General features: G+C 34.8%; 1 protein-coding gene and 1 non-coding gene across 2 annotated transcripts; one reads left to right on the top strand and one right to left on the bottom strand.

Annotated features, from left to right (window-relative positions):
- Positions 1 to 7064: 7064 nt before the first annotated feature.
- LOC127900496 (small nucleolar RNA R71) lies at positions 7065 to 7168 on the top strand. Its single transcript, XR_008052679.1, has one exon. It is a non-coding gene; the product is annotated as a small nucleolar RNA R71 (small nucleolar RNA).
- Positions 7169 to 21988: 14820 nt separating this feature from the next.
- Positions 21989 to 22519, bottom strand: LOC107175236 (uncharacterized). Its single transcript, XM_015526627.1, has one exon. The coding sequence runs from the start codon at positions 22517 to 22519 to the stop codon at positions 21989 to 21991; it is 531 nt and encodes a 176-aa protein (XP_015382113.1).
- Between the last annotated feature and the right edge of the window lie 915 nt (positions 22520 to 23434).

Genomic DNA, 23434 nt, shown 5'->3' with positions numbered 1-23434 from the left:
CCATCTTCGACACAAAAAGTTAGCAACAGTTAGTTTCTACAACAAAAATTAGTAAAAACTTAACCAGAATTCCACAGTTGTCGACTATTCCCTCCCCCCAACCAGAACGAAACATTGTCCTCAATGTTTGAAATGAAAGAAGTAGAGTTTAGAAGACATCACCTGGGTGGTGCAACACAGAAAATAATATTTACAAGCGGAGAGTTAAATCTAATTTGTACTTCTTACTGCGGCTACTGTTACCATCATTATGTGGATGCTCCAACACAAAGGTCCAGGGGTCTGGCTCCGGTTTATAAGCTTGTAACAGATCAAGTAACTCATTAGCAGTGTGAGCACAAATAAAAAGTTTTTTCACATTAGAAGGAATGAAATAGTTTTTTATTGCATGGTTAAGAAATGCGATAAAGCCATCATAAAAGTTATTGACATTTAACAAACCGATGGGTTTCTGGTGGATGTGCAGATGGGCCCAAGATGCTAGTGTGATAAGTGTCTCTAGTGTTGCAAGATCTCCTGGAAGGAAAATAAAAGCATCAGCATGATTAAGCATTTCAGTTATTCTTTCTTGCATACCTGAGACGACTAACTCTTCTCCAGTTGATGAGTCAGACGAACTGCCCAATGGTTTTAGAACTCTTGGGATGATGCCTAACACTTGACTTCCTCTGATAAAAGCTGCTTCTGAGACCATTTTTGATAACCCTCGATTACCTCCTCCATACACCAAGTGTAATTTTCTCGCTGCTATGCTTCGACCAAGATCTATGGCTGCCTCAACGAACTCTTTATGTTTGCCATATGTAAATCCAGAAAGCACACAAATGTTCTTGAATTGTCTATTGGGAGTAGCTGACATTGTGATACTTCTCAAAAACAATTTGTGAGTGCTTGACAAAAAAGAAATCACATTTAAGAGTCTCGGTGATAGTGGGTCATGGTTGTGTATGAGGTAATATGTCAGTGTCAAATAACGCGTAAAGCACGTGGCTCGCGAGTCAAAAAGAAAACAGTAAAAAGGGAAAAGTAAACAGTAATAAGGAAAAAGCAAACAATAATAAAATTATTAAAGACAATAATGCAAACAATAAGACAATAGTGAAATAAAATAACAATAAAGTAAAAGGATATTTACAGGTAGTTGCGACTGTGGCTCACATCTTCCTCTGGTTTTACGTCCAGAAACGGCTTGAACGCCCTCTATGAGTCGAGAATAGGCTTCCTATCCAGTTTTCTTATAAACTGGCAAACAAGGTCGTTTATAGTCAGATTCCCGAGACTATATCGCGCATGCTCTTTCTGGAATAATGGCCATAACTGGAGAATCGCTCCTTGCACATATCCACTGGGATGCGTTTCAAGAGACAAAAGGATATCATCCAATGACTCCTTATTCAAGCCATCCCTAATGAATTGAATCTTATCTTCCCTGTTATCAGACATCATTCCTAAAGAACATGGATTTTTATTGCAACTCATTCTGGCACACTTATGACAAGCAACAGAAATTCTTCGAGCTCGTCGTTTTCTTGCATAATTTCCTTTACCACAACCAGGCATGTATGCAATAAATTTTGGAGGTAACTCACCTGCCGATCGTACTTTAGCCTCGATTAACCAACGGATGTCAGCAGGTATGTTATTCCTCATGAATAATCGCATGCGTTCAGACCGAGCTTTATAGATTGTAAGGAGGGCATTCTGAGGAAGTGAAGGGAATCGCTTGTGAAGTTTCGCTAGAATCTCGTTTCTGTCCATACCTTCGCCTCAGAATATCAGTTATTATGGGAAACTGAAGTAACCGACTTGATTGTCACGGAGTACCGTTATCCGCCACTTCACCGGGGTAACAAACTAAAGCACACAAATAGAAAAACAAATTAAAACACGCAAAGAAAATTAAAATCATCCTCTTATTGAATTTACCTCAAGCTCCAACTGGATGTCGTAAACACTTCTCTCAATGTCTCTGAGTTGGCGTTCTAAACCCTCAACATAGGCTACTAACTCTGGTGGTTGTAGAGCCCAAATGCGTTGTGTTTTACAAAATTTAATCTGCCTTTTGAGATGAGTTTTGACACGTTGAAGTGGTTTAAGAATGTTCAGGAGGAACGGTCTAAGTATGAGACTCATGATTAAAAATGATAAGAGAAAACTTAATGGTAAAATAAACACACTTATGCAAAAACAATTTCAATTAGCAAAAGAATAATAATAAAAAGAAAGAAAGAAAAATCAAATCAACGAAAAGAAGAAAAAAAAAATCAATTCAAATTTGGTGGGTCACTCAAATTTATTTCGGTGTCTTCTTCATGTGGTTGGTACTCTAGATATGGCTTTAATCTTTGACCATTAACTTTAAACGTGACACCGTTCTTTGGGTCTTTAATTTCAATTGCCCCATGTGGAAAAACAGTATGAACAATAAATGGACCAGACCAACGAGAGCGTAACTTACCTGGGAATAGGTGCAAGCGAGAATTGAATAAAAGCACTTTCTGACCTGGGGTGAACGATTTTCTCATAATTTGCTTATCATGGAAGACTTTCATTCGTTGCTTGTAAATCTTGGCATTTTCGTATGCATCATTGCGAATTTCTTCAAGTTCTGCCAGCTGTAATCTTCTTTCTGAGCTGGCTTGCTGCATGTCAAAATTGAATTTCTTGATGGCCCAATACGCACGATGCTCGAGTTCCACAGGTAGGTGGCAAGCTTTTCCATACACTAGCCTGTAGGGTGACATCCCAATCGGGGTCTTGAAAGCCGTTCTGTATGCCCATAATGCATCATCAAGTCTTAATGACCAATCTTTTCTGTCCGGCCTCACCGTCTTTTCTAATATGTGCTTTATTTCTCGATTGGATATCTCAACTTGGCCACTGGTTTGCGGATGATACGGGGTCGCCACTTTGTGTGTGATTGAATACTTTGTCAAAAGTGCTTTGAATGCTTTGTTACAAAAGTGGGCACCACCATCACTGATTATCGCTCGTGGGAATCCAAAGCGTGAAACAATGTTGCTTTTCAAAAATGCTATCACCACCTTGTGATCATTGGTCCTACATGGAATTGCTTCTACCCATTTCGATACGTAGTCAACAGCAACCAATATGTATTGATGGCCAAAAGACGGGGGAAAGGGTCCCATGAAGTCGATACCCCATACGTCAAAAATCTCAACCACTAAAATTGGATTTAGTGGCATCATGTTCCTTCGTGTAATGCTCCCCATTCGTTGACACCTATCACATGAAGAACAGAAAGTGTAAGCGTCTCGAAATATAGATGGCCAATAGAAACCACATTGTAAAACTTTAGTCGCTGTTTTCTTAGCACTGAAATGGCCTCCACAAGCTTGTTCATGGCAGAATGAAAGGATATTCTGAATTTCACTTTCTGGGACACATCGTCTAACAATTTGGTCTGCACAATACTTGAATAAATATGGGTCATCCCAAAAGAAATTCTTTATTTCTGCAAAGAATTTAGCCTTGTCTTGCTTGGTCCAATGCTCTGGAAGTTTACCTGTAACAAGATAATTAACTATATCAGCATACCAAGGTAATAATTCCACACTCATTAATTGTTCATCTGGAAATGACTCATTCAATATTAATGGCTCTGTAATTGAGTCAAAATGGAGACGAGAGAGGTGGTCTGCCACAACATTTTCTGTCCCTTTCTTATCTTTGAATTCTAAGTCAAATTCCTGCAAAAGTAACACCCAACGAATTAGCCTAGCTTTTGCATCTTTCTTTGTGAGAAGATATTTAAGAGCAGCATGATCTGTGAACACGATTATTTTACAACCAATGAGATAAGATCGAAATTTCTCTAATGCAAACACTACTGCTAGCATTTCTTTTTCAGTAGTTGAATAGTTCAACTGTGTATCATTCAATGTCATACTAGCATAGTAAATAACGTGGGGAATTCGATCAACTCTTTGTCCTAATACTGCTCCTACTGCATAATCAGATGCATCACACATGAGCTCAAATGGTAAGCTCCAGTTCGGGGGCTGAATGATGGGTGATGATGTCAACAAATGCTTTAATTTTTCAAACGCAACAAGACATGAATCATCAACGACAAAAGGTACATCATTAGCAAGTAAATTGCATAAGGGTCTAGAAACTTTGCTAAAATCTTTAATGAAACGTCTATAGAACCCAGCATGCCCAAGGAAAGATCTTACTTCTCTGACTGTTTTGGGTGGAGGAAGATTAGAAATGAGATCCACCTTGGCTTTGTCAACCTCAATACCTTTGTTCGAAATGATGTGATCGAAAACAATACCTTGTTTTACCATAAAATGACATTTCTCTCAATTTAAGACCAAGTTCTTCTCAATACATCTCTGCAGAACTAGTGTTAGATGATGTAAACATTGATCAAACGAATCACCAAAGACAAAAAAATCATCCATAAAGACTTCAAGGAATCGTTCAACCATATCAGAAAAAATGCTCAACATGCATCGTTGAAATGTAGCAGGTGCATTACATAATCCAAATGGCATTCTCCTATATGCAAATGTGCCAAAAGGGCAAGTGAAAGTAGTTTTCTCTTGATCTTTTGGTGCTATGGGAATCTGATTGTATCCTGAGTAGCCATCTAGAAAGCAATAAAATTCATGGCCTGCTAATCTATCAAGCATTTGATCAATAAATGGTAAAGGAAAATGGTCTTTACGTGTGACAGAATTCAACTTTCTATAATCAATGCATACACGCCATCCTGTAGTTACTCTAGTGGGTATCAATTCATTATCAGCATTCGTAACTACTGTGACTCCTGACTTTTTGGGGACAACTTGTACAGGACTGACCCATGAACTATCAGAAATTGGGTAAATGATACCTGCGTCTAATAGTTTAAGGACTTCTGTTCTAACAACTTCTTTCATGTTAGGATTTAACCGACGTTGCATCTCCCTAGTAGTTTTAGCATTTTCATCAAGGTGAATGTAATGCATGCAGTCTACTGGGTTTATACCTTTTATGTCTGCTATGGTCCATCCTAATGCCCCTTTGTGCTCTTTCAAAACATCTAACAACTTACCTTTTTGTTCGTCATTGAGGGATGATGAGATGATTACCGGCAGAGTGCTTTCTTCTCCCAAAAACGCATATTCCAAAGTGTTGGGCAATGGTTTGAGCTCGAGTTTCGGTGGTGATTCTGATGATGGAATGAGTTGCTTCTCTGATGGTGCTAGTTGCTCAACTCTTGACTTCCATTCATTAGTGTCCATGGATGGTACTGAGTCAAGCAGGGCGTTGACCTCATCGACTGATCTGTCAATATCAAAATCCAAACCAAAGTGAGTTAAACATATTTGTAAAGGATCATCACTAAGGTTTGAAAGAAAAGTATCATCAACTAATGCTTAAATTAAATCCACATCAACAATTCCATCATCTGCACTGTGAGGTTGTTTGGCAATGTTGAAAATGTTTAGCTCCATAGTCATGTTGCCGAAGGACAACTGCATATTTCCAGTCCTGCATTGAATGTGAGCATCCGCAGTTGCCAAGAAAGGTCGACCTAGAATAATGGGGATGTGCTTCCTCGAGTCCTGTATTGGTTGAGTGTCAATTACAATGAAATCAACAGGAAAATAAAACTTGTCTACCTGGATAAGCACGTCCTCCACAATACCACAAGGTATTTTCGTGGACCGATCTGCAAGCTGTAACACCACTGGAGTTGGGTGTAATTCTCCAAGTCCAAGTTTCACAAACACTGAATAAGGTAACAGATTTACACTAGCTCCTAAATCCAACAAAGCATTCTCAATTGTGTGGTTCCCTATGCTACATGAGATAGTGGGGGAGCCTGGGTCTTTGCATTTTAGAGGAATTTTATGTTGGAGGATAGAACTAACGTTTTCTATTAAAAATGCCTTCTTTTGAACATGCATGTTTCTCTTTTTAGTACAAAGGTCTTTAAGAAACTTGGCATAAGATGGAACTTGCTTAATAGCATCAAGTAAAGGGATGTTAACACTTACCTGTTTGAAGATTTCAAGAATCTCACCTGTGGATTTTCCCTTTTTTCCTTTAGCTAACCTCTGAGGAAATGGAGCCTTGGGAACATATTCTTATGGGTTGGTTTCTTCTTTCTCCTCCGGTGATGAGTCATCAACATTCACAGGTACAATTTGATTTTCTTTTGTCACCGGCATCTCCACTTTGTTGTCGACTTCCTTTCCTTTTCGCAAGGTCATTACTGCTTTGACTTCTCCATACTGCTGTGGTGAACTGGTACTTGCTTCATGCACTCCTTTAGGGTTAGGCACTGGTTGACTTGGAAATTTGCCTTTCTCAACAGTCATTGCCAAGGTCTGAACTGAAGAAGCAAGTTATCCCACCATCTTCTCGAGGCTTGAAACTGATTGAGCTTGTGAGTTGAAGCCTGCTCTCAACTCATTTCGTAGTCCATCAATGGTGCGGTTCTGTTGTTCAATCGTAGAGTGAGTAAGATTCTTGAGATTCTGGAATGAATCTCCCATGGTCTAGGTTGAGAGTAGTTCTGGTTCTGATTGTATGGTCTAAATGGGGGCTGAGAGGCTTGAGGATTTTGAGGAATTGGTGGAGCTGGAGCTGCTGGTCCATTCTGTTGGAATCCTTGAGACCATGAAAAATTGGGGTGGTCTCTCCATCCAGGGTTATATGTGTTGGAGTATGGGTTGTAATTTGATGGCTTTCTCATTACACATATGGCATTGGCTTGATCTGAGTATGAGTCATGGTCATGTGGTTCTGTTGATTTAGCAGTCGATAACGATGCTATTTGTCGAGCAAGACCTTCAACCATCTCCTTGACTTCTTTGATTCCTGAAGTTGATTCGCCAATTTGAACCTCATTCACTCATTTAATTCTTCTAGTAGTCCTGAGTGACCGACTCTGTTGTTGGGAATTATCTGCTTGTCGCTGGAAGAATTCCCAAATTTCTGATGCACTTTTTGACATTAGCTCTCCTCCACTTGTTGCCATTAGCCATTCTTGCACATTCGGCAATAATCCCTCCAAAAAGTATTGGCATTGGTGCCATTTTTTGTACCCATGATGTGGACACTTCAAGAGTAGCCCATTGAATCGCTCCCACGTTTCGAAAAACTGCTCGTCATCTCTCTGGGTAAACTCCGAGATTTCCCTGCGAATAGCATTGGTTTTATGCACTGGGAAATATTTATTTAAAAATTTAGTTGCCATTTGTTCCCATGATGCAATGCTATTAGCAGGTAATGTATTAAGCCATGAACGAGCTCTATCTTTTAAAGAAAATGGGAATAATTTGAGTTTAACATCATCATCTGAAAAATTCTCATATTTAAATGTTTGACAAATTGCATGAAAATCATTCAAATGATTATATGGGTCCTCATTTTCTAGGCCATAGAATGTGGGGAGACAATTTAGCACACTAGGTTTTAGTTTAAAACTCCTAGCAGCTACATTTGGGTATCTTATGCATGACGTGCTCAAATTAGCTAAGGGACTAAAATAGTCCTTAAATGGCCTCTCCTGTGGTGCTTGTAAATCCATTTTATTTTTAACGTGTTTGTGTGTGCGAAGTGTTTTTTCTAATTCAAGGTCTATAGGTTCAAGATTAGGTAATAATAACCTACGACCATGCATGCAAAACAAATAAAATAAAAATAAGGATGAGAACAAAACAAATAAAAATAAAGAAGAGGGAGAAATTACGATACTAACCTTATTGCGCTATTAAAACCTTTCTATAAAAATACACAAGAATAAATACGTGAAATAAATTAACTAAAAATTAAATTAATAAAATAAACAAAAAAAATTACAAAGAAAAATAAATTGAAAATTAAATTACAGAATTTTAAAGAAGAGAAAAAATAAAAGAAATACTAACCTTTAAATGTAGATTCACTCTTTTTTTTCTTTTTTTTTTATAATAAAAAAAATACAAGAAAACAAATAAAAGAAATTATTCACAAAAATTAATTCTATGAATTAAAATTACTTACCTCCCCGGCAACGGCGCCAAAAACTTGTTGTGCAAATTTTAATGTACTCGCAAGCGCACGAATCTATTATAGTATAGATCAATGGTGACGAGTGTCGATCCCACGAGGAGGTGGATTTTAATTGTGTAGAATTAATTTTGTAAATGGGTGATTGGATTTGTGGTGGAAATGATTTGGAATATGCTAAGACTTAAATTAAAATGGCAAGAATAAATTCTAAAATTGGAATAGAAATTGTGAGAATAAATTGAAGAGAATTCTATTAAAATGACGTACTTGGGTATCTGGATCCGTATCAACATGCATCATGGGCTAAATATTCCTTATTAATGATAATTAAATCATGAGGGGGGAATCCACACCTCATGAACCACGCTCTAATGCTAAGGGCTTATCGTGCCAAATAATAATAACCTTATACTAGAGGGCCGGTGAAACCAAGGCAGTACTAGACAAGATTAGTATTATTTGTCGACGAGAAGTCAAAACATCCACAAAAACTAGAGGGGAAGAGAAAATAAATTTACCAAATTAAGCCCATGACACATGTTGAGACTTCACCTTCAACCCAAGCTTGAAAGAAAATTAGCCACTCATAATTGAACTAGGGGCAAAATAGGAATTTATTAAAATACGAAGAAAATACAGGATAGAGAAGGAATTATAGAAAATGGATCCCAAAAATGGATTCAGAGATATCAAATTAGGGGGGAGAGGCCCCCTTTTTATAGATACATGGAGTAAATCATGGCCATCAGATTAAAAACAGTTTGGACGCTCAGGATTGCGCCACGTCATCAGTCAACAGTCCACGGTTTGACCACGCAGATGAACAGTAACACGGTTTGACCCGACTTTGAACAGTAACGCGGTTTGACCCGGATGAACAGTAACGCGGTTTGGTTGAAAATAATCCTGTGTGATGCATGCACCGTACGCAAGATTTTTCGTCCACTGATATGCTGCCATGTCACCATCAACAGTACATAAGAATTTTAGTCCAACAGGATCGTGACACCTCATCAGTCAATGCCACATCATCGGTCAATGCCACGTCATCATCCGTCTATGTGAACAGTGTCGTGAACAGTAACGTATACAGTACCGTACATGTGAATAGTGCCATTTTTCCTTTTATGCTCCTCTTAAGGTTTTCGACTGTCCTGAGTTCCAAAGTGATGTCCGTTTTGCCGTCTGATCTCTCCTTTATTGTGAAATGACTATAATGCCCCTAAAATACATAAAATACTTAATTAAAATAAAACACATGTAATTAAATCACAAGAAGGTTAAATACATAAAAGTAAGGGTTGTTAGTAAGACTTGAAATGTAAAATGACGGTTTTCTCCTTTATAAATATGCATTTTCTAACACTCAACAGCTGTCCGGTGAGATTGGCCTGAACAATGGCCGTTTCTGCTGGTGGCGGCTGGGGAAGAAGAGGAAAAGAAAAATGTGATTTTAGGGTTCCATGGTTTTTACCATGGAGGTCCCTATAGTTTCATATTTGTTTCTTGTGGGCAGAAAATTTTAATTTTTTGCATTTAAGTCCAAACATAGTTTTGGGCTTAATTAATCCTAGTTTTAGGCCCAATTTCAATTGGGCTTAATGGATTAAAAATGCATAGACAAAATTAAATACATTAAATTTATTTTTGGTCCAAAAGTTTTATTTTAATAATAAAAAAAATAAAAATATCTATTTATTTATTTCTTTTTAAAATTAAAAATTGGACCAATTATAAATTAAAAAGCCCAATTTCCCCTAGTCCATTAACAAAAACAAGATCATGGAAGATGGATATTGACAAGAAGCCCAATGAAGATTAGGCTTAGAGTTAATGTATTTTTCATTATTAGGAAAGCCATGAATTAAGATTATTTAATTGTTTTTCTATATGTTATGTTTTGGATGATAACATGCCATGATAACATGTCATATAGAATAGGTAGTGCCACTCTATGCATAATGTTACATGTCATTCATTAATAATGAATCTCATTATATTGTTTGAAATTTGTACATGCTTAATAATATTTGATATCATCTAGATAATATTATAGGAAGCATGCAATTAACAATATGTATGTTTTAAAAAGGAAAAACCAATTTTAAAATATTGAGTGGGAGAGGGAAAATTCAAGATAATTTTCCCACGGGTTCCATTGTTAGTTCAATAATAAAATTATATATATACCTCGACTTCATGATACGGTGATGCTCCCTTCGGAGGGTATATATATTAAATATTTTATTTGATGAACTTCTTCAAAGATAAAATTGAAATATTTTTCAATCGATTGTTCACCCCAACGGTGACTATTGATATGAAAAATACGTAGATTGAAACAGTGGTTATACACTCAACTGAAATTTGTTATTAACCTTCCCAACGAAGCTCTGTTAACAAATTTAGGCCCAAAAAGATAACGATAATTATTTATCATGTCTCTACATGAAAGTAAATAATCCAATGGGTAATTGGGTCTAGTAAGTATAGACATGACTTCCCCACCGGATAGCTTGTCAAAGCGGAACTAGATTATCGTTACAATAAATTAAAATGCATTTATGGTTTTATGCATTTTTGTCATTTATTGTGAATATTATTTCAAATTATTTATGCATGGATGTTTTATTTTTCAGAAAATGTCTTCCCTAAGCCCACTTACTATTATTCTGAGTCAAAACAAACTCACTGGAGAAAACTACATAGATTGGAAAAGAAATCTATTCATTGTCCTGACTGCTGAAAATTATAAATATGTCTTAACCCAGCCATGCCCCCCAGTTCCAGCGGATGATGCTCATAGAAATCAGAGGAGGCTTTATGAGAAATGGCAAAAGGCCAATGAAATGGCAAAGTGCTACATTCTAGCCTCGATTTCTAATATTCTGCAGACCAAACATCAGAACTTGGAGACTGCCACTGAAATAATGGATAGTCTCCAACAGATGTTCGGGCAGAGTACTCGCTCTGCGAGACAAGCAACGCTGAAAGGAATTATGAACAGTAAAATGGGGAAGGGCACAAGAGTTCGTGATCATGTCCTCAAAATGATGGACTATTTGAATGAGGCTGAGATTCAGGGAGCACAAATCGATGATAACTCAAAGATTGACATGGTGCTAGAATCTCTGCCAGAAACATTCAAGGAGTTTAAGGTCAATTATAACATGAACAAAAGAAACATGACCTTAACTGAATTGATGAACGAACTCCATTCTGCTGAAGAGATCTATCGTGCTGAGAAATCTCTAGGAAGCATAAATATTACTGAAAAAGGTTCATCTTCTGGGCCTAAACCGAAAGGCAAAGGTAAGAAGAAAGCTGGGAAAAAGAGACCGTCTACCAAGCAAGATGGCAAGCCGAAAGGCAAATGCTTCAAGTGTGGACAGAAAGGTCACTGGAAAAAGGATTGCCCTAAGATTGTGAAATCAGGTATGGGAAATTTTTTTGTAATTGAGGCCTGTTTTGTTCAGAATCCTATTGACACTTGGGTGTTGGATTCAGGAGCAACTAATCATATTTGTAATTCACTTTATTGGTTTCAGGAAACCAGGAAAATAAGTGAAGGAAGCGTCAAGCTGCAGTTAGGGACAGGACAGTTCGTGTCAGCAGTAAAGACTGGATCTGTTTTATTATCTTTTAATAATGAGACTTTAGTTTTGAATAATTGTCTTTATGTTCCAGACATTAAGAGGAATTTAATTTTAGTAGCTTGTTTGTCAAAGCAAGGGTACACTGTAAATTTTGGATCCTCTGTTTCTATTTTTCATAATAAGAGACTTATTTGTTCTGGTACATTGGAAGATAATTTATATCATTTAAGTCCAATGATCCATTCTATGCATGACACAGTGATAAATAATGATGAGCATACACATTTATCTAAGAAAAGAAATATTTCTTCCAACCAATGTTACCTCTGGCATTTACGCTTGGGTTATATAAACCAAAATAGGATACAGAGAATGATCAAAGATGGGCTCTTGGGTCCATTAGAAAATGAATCATTGCCACTTTGTGAACCCTGTTTAGAAGGGAAAATGACCAAAAGGCCATTCTCGGCCAAAGGAGTACGTGCAACAGTACCACTTGAATTGGTACATACAGATGTATGTGGACCAATCAATGTACAAGCTCGAGGAGGTTATGAGTATTTCATCACTTTTACTGATGATTACTCAAGATACGGTTATGTTTATCTGATGCGTCATAAGTCTGAAGCTCTTGAGAAATTCAAAGAGTATAGGGCTGAGACAGAAAAGCAATTAGATAAGAACATAAAGAAACTTCGATCTGATCGAGGTGGTGAATTTCTCTCAGGAGATTTCAAAGAGTATCTGGTTGAAAATGGGATTATATCTCAATTGACTGCCCCGGGAACAGCACAACAAAATGGGGTAGCTGAAAGAAGAAATAGAACTCTTTTGGATATGATGAGATCTATGCTTAGTTATTCGTCATTACCAATCTCTTTTTGGGGACTAGCACTGGAAACTGCAATTTACCTTTTGAACTTAGTTCCATCTAAGTCAGTGCCTAAAACCCCAATAGAATTATGGTCAGGTCGCAAACTAAGTTTATGACATGTCCGTATTTGGGGATCACCAGCACATGTGCTGAAACCAAAGGCAGACAAAATGGATTCACGTTCTGAGGTTTGTATGTTTGTGGGGTATCCCAAAGGAACAAGGGGAGGTTTATTTTATAGTCCTCAAGATAGGAAAGTGATCGTGAGCACACATTTCACTTCCCTTGAGGAAGACTATATGAATAACTTCAAACCTAAGAGTAAGGTAATACTTGAAGAACTGTCAGGTGATCAGGTTGATGCTCAGCTTTCAATGCCTGTTACAGAACAGGAAGAACAGCAACAACTAGATGATCAACACAGGATTAACCCTGAACAACCATCACTTTTAGAACCTCATCGTAGTGGGAGGGTAACTAGGTTACCTGCGAGATACATGCTTTTGGGAGAAACCTATACGGCTATCTCAGATGAACATGTACAAGATCCCACTAGTTACAACGAAGCTCTAATAGATAGAGATGTTGAATTTTGGAAAAAGGCCATGAATCAAGAAATGGAATCTATGTATTCCAATAAAGTCTGGGAACTTGTAGAGGCACCAAATGAGGTAAAACCTATAGGATGCAAGTGGATCTACAAGAGAAAAAGAGAAGTAGATGGAAGGGTGGAAACATTTAAAGCAAGATTAGTAGCCAAATGGTTTACTCAGAAAGAGGGAATCGATTATGAGGAAACTTTTTCTCCGGTTGCTATGCTTAAATCCATCAGGATTCTGCTCTCCATTGCTGCAGTGCTAGATTATGAAATTTGGCAAATGGATGTCAAGACTGCCTTTCTCAACGGGCATCTTGAAGAAAACATCTACATGCAGCAACCAGATGGATTTATACAAAGAGGCCAAGAACACATGGTATGTAAGTTGCAGAGATCCATTTATGGATTGAAGCAAGCATCCCGGTCATGGAACATCAGATTTGATCAAGCGATAAAATCGCTTGGATTCATTCAGAACATTGATGAACCATGTGTGTACAAGAAAATTCAAGAAAAATATGTAGCCTTCCTAATTCTTTATGTAGACGATATTCTCCTAATTGGAAACGATATAGGAATATTGACTACAATAAAGAGTTGGTTAGCAAAACAATTTGATATGAAAGACCTGGAAGAGGCAAGTTATATTCTTGGTATCAAATTATTACGAGACCGGAAGAATAAAACTTTAGCCTTGTCTCAAGCGGTCTATATCGATAAGATATTGGCTAGATTTAGCATGGAAAATTCCAAGACTGGTTTATTACCATTCAGACATGGAATTACATTCTCTAAGGATCAATCACCTAAAACATCTGAAGAGATAGAGAGAATGAGACAAATTCCCTATGCAAAAGCTGTGGGAAGTCTTATGTATGCCATGCTTTGCACTAGGCCAGACATCTGTTTTGCGGTAGGGATGGTTAGTAGATATCAATCTAATCCTGGACCTGAACACTGGACTGCGGTCAAGCATATAATGAAGTATCTGAAAAGAACTAAAAATTATATGCTTGTGTATTCTGGTGATGAACTCATTCCAGTGGGTTATACTGATTCTGACTTTATGTCAGATAAGGATTCCAGAAAATCAACTTCCAGCTATGTGTTTACATTGGGAAGTGGAGCTATTAGTTGGAGGAGTGTGAAACAATCTTGTATCGCAGACTCCACAACTGAAGCTGAATATGTGGCTGCATCCAAAGCTGCAAAAGAAGCTGTATGGCTCCGCAAGTTCCTACAAGATCTTGAGGTGGTACCTGCTGTAACTGCACCCCTGAAACTATTTTGCGATAATAGTGGTGCGGTAGCTCAATCTAAGGAACCAAGGAACCACAAGAAACAAAAACATATTGAGAGGAAGTATCATCTTATAAGGGATATAGTGCAGAGAGGTGATGTGGAGGTTACTCAGATTGCGTCACAGCAAAACTTGGCAGATCCTTTTACTAAGGCCATACCTGGGAAACCTTTTAACTTGCACTTAGATTCCATGGGCATGCGTGAGATGCCAAATATGCTTTGAGAGCTAGTGGGAGATTGTTGGGAAAATATGCTCTTTAAAAGTATATGTGTTTATTTAATTGTAATAAACAATTTTTCTGATTAATAAAATAAATGAGGTATTTTATTCAAATATCTTAATTGCATTAATATTTGTATTAAAGTCCATTTAATCATATTATATGTATTTATGTGATCACCATGTGGATTCACAAAAGACATAAATACAAGTTATCTTATGATTAAATAAATTTAGTTCGCAGTTGATAAATAAAGTTGGGCACTTTATTTAGGTATAGACTGTAATAAATTCATTGAATGATTTGTCTTAATCATGTATGAATTTATTAATGTAGTACGACTACATTAAACAGGATCACATATGAGATTTAATTAACTTTGTAATAACTATCAGATTTATTAAATCTCATAGGCGTTGATTTTACTGTAATCTTAATCTTGAGTTAATTATGATTTCATGATTGTAATTGTTATTCCATTTGAGTTACCAATGGGCACGACACATTCTTGTGGTCAAGATTACCCGGTATCTTGGTGGGAGCAATTATGAGTATTGGAGTTATGGATTAACAATATAGAATTTGTACAACACATCTCTTGATGGGTTTTCGGCACTTGATCATAGAATTCTCTGGCCAGAGTATGTCAACATATTTAGTATGTTGAAAATGATCATTAGAGAAAACCAGTAAGGATCAAGGAATAAGATGTTATTAAATTGATTGGACAGTTGAGATATCAATTTAATTAACGATGTGGTACAAAGGATTGTGCAGTAAAGAAATCAATGTGGCTTGGGACGAATTATTATTTGAGCATACAATTATGGAAGTCAGTTCCAATCTTTTAGTGGAGTAGATTTGGAATTAAATAATTGGGCTAGTTTAATTACAGGCCTAATTATTGTAGCCACTTTTGTATGTTCCCAAATGATCCCTGGGTTAGCTCATTTAATTGACTGCACCACTACTGGACTAATAAGTAAGATAACTAGCGATTTGGGTTAAAAGCCTAAATATATCATTTAGTGGGAGGCTCCATTTAATTAGCTTTTGTATAAGGGGCCTTATGTTATTTTATAAGGTGGGTCCCCTATTGAAAAAGTAAATAAACGTGAGTTTTATTTAGGACATTATTTGGAGCCTAGGGTTTTCATTAAAGGGAGATATATAAGGCTTATTTTTCCCTAAAGAAAAGTAGAGAAGCCACTTTTTATACAAATTAGAGAAAAAGATTTTTCTCTCCATTGTTGAGAGAAAAATTTTCTCGTGCTAGTTGCTTTGGTAGTGATAAAGACGCCCACACGTCAAGTGCAGATCGAACCTGAGTCATAACCTGGAAGATCATTGGAGACAGTTCGTGATCTAACAAGCGTGGTGGTGACGGATCGTGATCTAACAGGAGTGGTGGTGGCGGATCGTGATCTAGGAGCCTAAATCACTTCAGCGGAAAAAGCCAACTCAGATTTTCAAGGTACGATTTCTGAATTACGTATTCCTATATATTATATGAGAGCGGTCCTTAAAAGGTTTTATAAAAATTTTAAAAACCTGATTTTTCCCCAACAAAAGATTCTTTAATTTTTAACAATTCGGCAGCAATTTTTTTTTTTGGCTTGTCTAACCTGTTAGTCATTACACTTGTGCCCACTTCATACCTACCCATATAAATCTCTTTCGTCATATAGGTTGCTTTTGGAGTTGGAAAATATTATCTATTGTCTGAAGGTATTAAAACATAACACATTTGAATATTGCTGTTACAAAGCAAGAAGAATTGCCCAGTATGTTTTCAAATTTTCTACATCTATCGAATAAGGGAATCTTAAAATCTCACATATATCGGTGCCGTTATTGTACTGCAATATGCTATATGCCTGCAAATTTATATGAATATACTGGTAACGAGATTGATTGTTGCCATATACATTGTACCCACAATATGATCATTCTGGCAATATCTTTTCAAATTACTAACATGTTTGGAAATTTTCACTATACTAATTAGCAATATCTTATATAAACCTAAAAAGTAAGGATGGATCATAAGTTCAAGTAAATTGATCATATTGTGCATGATTCTGCTCCAAATCAGTTGAGGGTAACCTATGTAAAGGAGTAACCATTGATTTGAGCTATCTGACTTGGTGGAAAAGGATTGTGTATCCTAGATTGTGTTAATTCTCTAATTACCTTGAAGTTAAATAGGGAGTCAATTTTTATATTTTCTGTTGTAAATTGTCCCAAACAAAATATCTACTTATTTCGAGGTGATGCAATATAATTTAGACTGAACTTCTTTTCAATAATGTAGATTACTTATCTTTTATCAAAATAATCGCCTATAATACTTTTTCAGGTATTAGTATCCACTTTCCTTACTGGTTACAAAGTTGATGATTCCATATTGTTTGTGTCCTATTTTCATTAGTGCAGGCTATCGGGGTAGGAAAAATATCAATATTGTTAAAATTGTTTTCTGGAAAAATAGAGGAAAGTGATATATGAAAGAGAGTAGAGAAGTGAAAGGTACAACAATTTGTTCATTATTAAAAATTTATGCTTAACTTTCATGATGCATCATGAAAACTAGTTTCCAGTATTCTATCCAAAATCTTCCATCTTGAGATTCTCTTGGCTTTCATAACGAATCATTATCTATGTACCTGGCCTTTTTTAACTTCAGATTATCGAATAATATATACTTTAGTACAGTTTGTGTATTCTTTATTGATTCTTCTTTTTATAATAATAACAAGTTGGGCGCAAATCTTTTCTCCCCATCAATTTGTCTAGAATGAGGAGGGGAAACCATCTAACTCTTCAGAATACTCAAAGGTAAGCCACTTTAATATAGTTGTTGATGTAAGAAGATTGATGCTTCTACCATTCGGAAATTTATAAAAATTTTTAAGAGGGGATCTTGTGTCTGTCCAACATAGGATTATGACACTTTTAATTAAAGAAAGTTTCTTTTTATTGGAGAAATACTCTTGTGGATGTATCATAATTAATTATTGCTCATAATCTATGTTTAGGCGGTGTGATTGACCGACCAAAACTTGTTATTTTGGTAGATTTGGTGAGCCTCCTTGTGGAATCATCCACTTTATTGTTGTGGGCCGCGGCTCACAAAATTTAAAATAAAAAATCTATTTATGTATAATCTTGTTTCTTTTTTGAAATATAATATTACAATTTATTTGCAAATATATCATAAATCTACTGACACTCTGTTTAGATAGCTATGTGATAGTGCATAACGGATTGGACGTCTGTATTATTTCCAAACATTTGAAAGAAATTGTTTTGCAAAAAAAGAAAAGTAATTAATAAAACAATTTAGAAAAAGAGAGGAAAATGGTATGAAAGAGAGGAAAAATAAAAGAAGAGGAGTTTCTGTTATTGACAAATAATATGCATCGAAGTGTACATATAAAATATCCTGAATAAGAAATTTTCCAAATCTACCAAATATCACTCTCCTCTAGTGGGTTTTGTTCCAAAATTCCAATAACAAATAAAAATACATGTATGTACATGTTCTGTATCAGTGCATATAGTGTATTATGATTTTTTTGTGTAGAAAGTAAATTATTTGCTGAAAAATGTTTAACGCTTTAATCTTGGCTCCTTACAATGGTAAATTTCGGATTATCCTCTTCATGAATTAACTATCTTCAAATTATCTTCTTTACTTTTAAAAATCTCAAGTTACCTTTATTTTTGTTCAAAAGGTAAGGAAAAAATGGGGGTTGACTCATAAAATTTTTTGGGTCTTCTTAACTAAAATAAGAAATAAATTGAAGTTTTAAAAAATAAAGAAACTGATTTGAAGATAGTTAATTTATAAGGGGATAATCCAAAATTAATCGCTCAACAAATTGTATAGTAATTTTATCAAATGTTTTAAATTATTCATATGACTGTAAATATTTTTATGCAATGCCTATGACCATGGCGAGGCACCAAAATTGTTAACATAAGATAATTCCCATTTGTGAGTTGTGGCCACTCCATGTCTGGGTCAAAGATCATCATATTTGTCAAATGTTGTTCCATTTGGCGTAAGAAAATGATGTAATTTGTAATTAGGAGTGCGGGTGTCAGTAAATTTATTTTTATTTAAACAAAAAGAATTAACTCCAAAACTTTTTGTACAAAAGATGAGAGTTTTAATTTGAATTTTAAAAAGCACAAAATTTCGGTTTATGACGTTTCAAAAAAAATTTGGTTTATGAAAATTTTCATTGAAATGATTTCTATTTTTAGTTTGTGTTTAGTTTGAAGAAATTAGAGAAAAGGAGAGGACATGAAATGAGAGGAATAGAGAAGAAAAGAGAGGACCAATGATTTTCAAATTCCTTTATTTAGTTTGGTATGAAATTTTAATGAGAAAGAAATTACTTTTTCTTGAACAATTTCACCTTTTAGTGTTAAATTATCAATATTTATTATTGAAAAATATTTAAACTTGAAATGTATTTAATATTTAATTATTAATAAATAATTAGTTTAAATTGCATTCATATTTATAATTTTATTTTTTTATTTTTAATATAATTTTATCATATTAATTTTAATTTTAATATTTCTTTTTACTATTTAATCACTCCTACATTGAATGAGCGTGTGTCTGTATATATAAAATCCAATATAATTATGAAGTCAATTTTTTTTCTCAACATTAGAAGCAAAATCCAATGCCTTTACATTAAAATATATTAATAAGATCTTGAATATGAATTAAAAGCTATCTTCATATCAATTCATTAATTTTTAGTAATTTTTTAGAGTGGGACTATTAGCATCCCTCCAAATACCTCTTAAAACCCCTTTAATTATTTTACAATTTTAATCTTTATTAAAATTATATAATAAGATAATTTTTAATTAAACCTCACTCAAAAGTCAAATAAATTTTTCCTTAAAAATTCTTTATATGAAATATTTTCATGTAAGAGTTCTAAGTTCTAGTGGCGGCCACATCGAGTGTAGGATTCTGCAAATATTCATTCAAGAGTTTTGCAATCTCATACCACCACCACCACTTTAAACAAATTCCCGAACAATTGGGCATAACCAAATTCATTAATGGCCCTATCCCACCAGTGGCGAAGCTAGCATCATTTTTTTAGGTGGGCTAAATTTTTTTAAAAAATAAAATTTATTTCTCCAAAAATTTATTTTATACAAACGAAATTAAACACACTACATAAAAAAAATCTAACTTTAAAATTATAAAAATACAATTTAAATAAGAAAAATATTATCAAATATTAGATTTATTTTTATTTTTTATAAATATTAATAAAGTAAAATTTTAAATTATAATTTTTTTTTCAAAAAGTGCAGCCCGGGTTAGCCTCCCTTTACCTTCGCCACTGTATCCCACCATACACTCCTCTAAATCCAATCTCAGCCATCGTCCATGTCCATCTCATCAAAATGAACTAGCTTTGATGAATGCCATTGGAAAGATATTTTCAAATGTAACTAATTCATTTTGTGCCAAAACGGATATTACAACATCTCACATTTCAAGATTTCCCTTCATCTAAAATTAATTTTCATGTTTCTTAAGATGGTAAAAGTAGTTAAGGAAGGCGAAGGCAAGTAGCAAATTAAGCTTGAAACCACTGAAATTTCAGACTATAATGAAGAACAGCTCTTTGAAACTTATTTATTACTCAAGTTTTTATGCTCAAATAAAATATATAAAGAAAAGAATTTATCACTATATATGAAAAGAGAAGAAACTGTTATTTTTTCTTTTCAATGGAAAAAAATAGTGTTGTTGAAATGGGGTTTCATAATAAAAATTAAAGAATGAGTTCAAACTAATAAGTTTTAATTAAGGGTAAGAATTTTATATTATTTTTAAATATTTTAATAGGGTTAATAAAGACAAGGGGTGTTAAGAGGTGTGTAGATAGGTGTTAATAGTCCCACTCATTTTTTTTATTAATAAATGTTTATATTGCATTAAATAAGATATCGGTGGAATCCAAGTTTTATGCGGGCCCACCTTGCATTAAGTTGGGGTCAAAGTTGGTAATTCATACATTTTAATTCCGCTATCAACCAGAATTCAGAATTCGATAGCAAACGAAATGACAAAAGGATTTTGAATTCTCTTCCTTTCACCCACCCTCCCCAATTGAATTATAATGAGGCCATAATCTGTTAGTAATTATTGCGTCTGCGCTTCTTTTATTCGTTTCAACATCGCTAAGATCTATAATACAAAGTTCGATTTCATTGAAGAATCCAAACTGATGAAAGGAAGGGGTCCAGTTAGGTATTTTCAAAATACTAGGAATAGAGATGAGCCAATAGTCCATAAGGGCACGGCATGGTACAGCCGGCACGTTCCACTAATGGACTGAGCCGGGCAAGCATTTTGCCATATCTAATATTTTTGAAATACTTTGTTGATTTCTTATTTTGTTTTGTTATGGAAAAATAAAATTTTAAATTTAATTTTTAAAGTTTGAACTTTAGATATGAAATTTTACTTTGTATTCTAAATTTTTAATTTCACATTGATAAATCTATTAACTGGGTTAATTTAAATTGACCGAACGATTTGTATTATTATTAATAATTTAATATTTAAAAATAAATAGAAATACTATTCAATTAAATTAAAAATAATATTTTTTGATGGATTAATAAAATGAAATTTAGTTTTATGAAAGGATACAAATTACAAATAAAATGAAATATGGCATAATTTGCATCACAATAGTTTGTAGTACATTTTAATTAGGTTGGCACCTACTGCAGAACCGAACTATCTATCATTTGTATATTATAACAATTTTATTCACTAAAACCATTTTAAAGTTTTTATTTTTATTTTTATTGTCATTATCATCATTAAATTCAAGGTGAACATCATCACATGATCATTGTCTTCATCATCAGAATTTCTATCATTTTGTTAATTTTGATGTATGGTATAAGACACTTGCATCGTCATCTTATTAATTGTTTGAGTTAATTTAAATTGAATTTGTATAAGTAGTTAGTGTTTTATATTTTTAAAATATAAATCATGCTATCAAAATAGAATTAAATTTGTATTTTTTTTTAAAGGAATTTCATTAAGCAAAACGAATTACAAACTGTTTAGCAACCATGGAGGTGGAACAAAACTCCAAACTCGAGAATCTGTCATAGAATTTCCTACCCTCGCAACAAAGTGAGTAGCAAAATTCGCAAATTTACGAACAAGCGAGAATTTCACTTCTCCTATAGCTAGGGCTAACTCCCAACAATCCTCAATGATGAGACCAAAGCCATTAGGGCCATAAAAACCTTCTGTCAGAGCTTGAAAAACTCGAAGGCAGTCCATCTCAACAATAACACATGGAAGCTAGTACTCCTTTAGCCAGCTAAGAGCCTCCCGGATACCAAGAGCTTCAGCCTCCCTTGCACTAAATGTTCCAAACCTGCCAACACATCTTGCAGCAAAAAATCCTCCATCTGAATTGCGAATGACACAGCCAAGCCCAATCCTTCCCTGAGATGCAAAGACAGCGGCCTCTACATTGCACTTAACCCAGCCAAACTCAGGCTTTTCCCAACTCACAGCCCCATGAGCCAACTTATGAACCTCAGCATCTACATAATACAATTGCTTCTTAGTTGCCTGCCACTGATAAAGAAACTGCCCAGCTGAATTAAGAACTTGCTGAACAGAGCCATTTTTCTGGTTCCAGATTTTATCATTTCCATGGATCCAAATTGGCCAGCAAATCATCATAGCTATATTACAATCATCTTCACTGCAACGTGTAAAAATGTGCTCCAGCCAACCTAAGAAAGAAGTGCAGGTACCAACAAAACCAACAGGAGAAGAGAACCAACAAGACCTGGCAAAGCTGCACTCTATTAAAGCATGCATGACAGTTTCCTCATTGGCGTTACACACAGCACATGTGGAGAGAATATCCACCCTTCTAGAGAGTAAGTTAGTTGCAGTAGGCAACACATTCTTTGCGGCCCTCCAAATAAAATTCTTAACTTTGCTAGGAACATTCAATCTCCATAGTTTCCTCCACACACCAGCAAATGAATCAGATACAATAGGATTTAATAACTTATTAATGAAAGATTTGTTGTTTTTTCTACACTAATTAAGATTATAGTATACTTTTAATTTTTATTTGTTTTATTAAAAGCAATTAATATGTTTTAAATTAATAAATTAATTAAGAGCACTATGGTTTAGTTTAGTCTTTTTATATAGTCATTATGATTTCTTACTAATTAAATTTCTTTAGCCTAGTGGATATGGATAACTAGTTGGGAAATTATCATTCGTATACCTTAAATTTGCACTTTTATCAAACATACTAAAACACTTTAAGGGTGTATCAATCGTCCACCTTAAATTGACAAAAGTTATCTGCCGACTACTAAACCGTTAGCTGTCATTTGAAAGTTAACGGAACTATAGTGAATTGATGATTTTACCCTTAAAAATTATCACTTGTATACCCTTAAAATATCTTATTATCACTTATATACCCTTAAATTATTATCATATGAAAAGACCATATTACCCCTCTAACGTCATCATATTTAAACGGAAACTAATGATTTGGTGGACGACATATACATTTTGTCAACTTAAGGTTGACGACTGATATACATTCAAAGTGTTGTAGTACATTTGATAACGGAGTAAACTAAGGGTATACGATTGATAATTTTCCTAATTAATTTACTTGAAGTCTTGAATTCTATACTCAATAAAAGTACCTTAGCGTGAGGTGTCCATGAACCGTGTAGGACCTCAAATTTAATTGTTGTGGCG

The sequence above is a fragment of the Citrus sinensis genome, chromosome 2 (genome assembly GCF_022201045.2).
Source record: "Citrus sinensis cultivar Valencia sweet orange chromosome 2, DVS_A1.0, whole genome shotgun sequence".
Lineage (NCBI taxonomy): Eukaryota > Viridiplantae > Streptophyta > Magnoliopsida > Sapindales > Rutaceae > Citrus > Citrus sinensis.
This window is presented reverse-complemented; position numbering and strand designations above follow the sequence as displayed.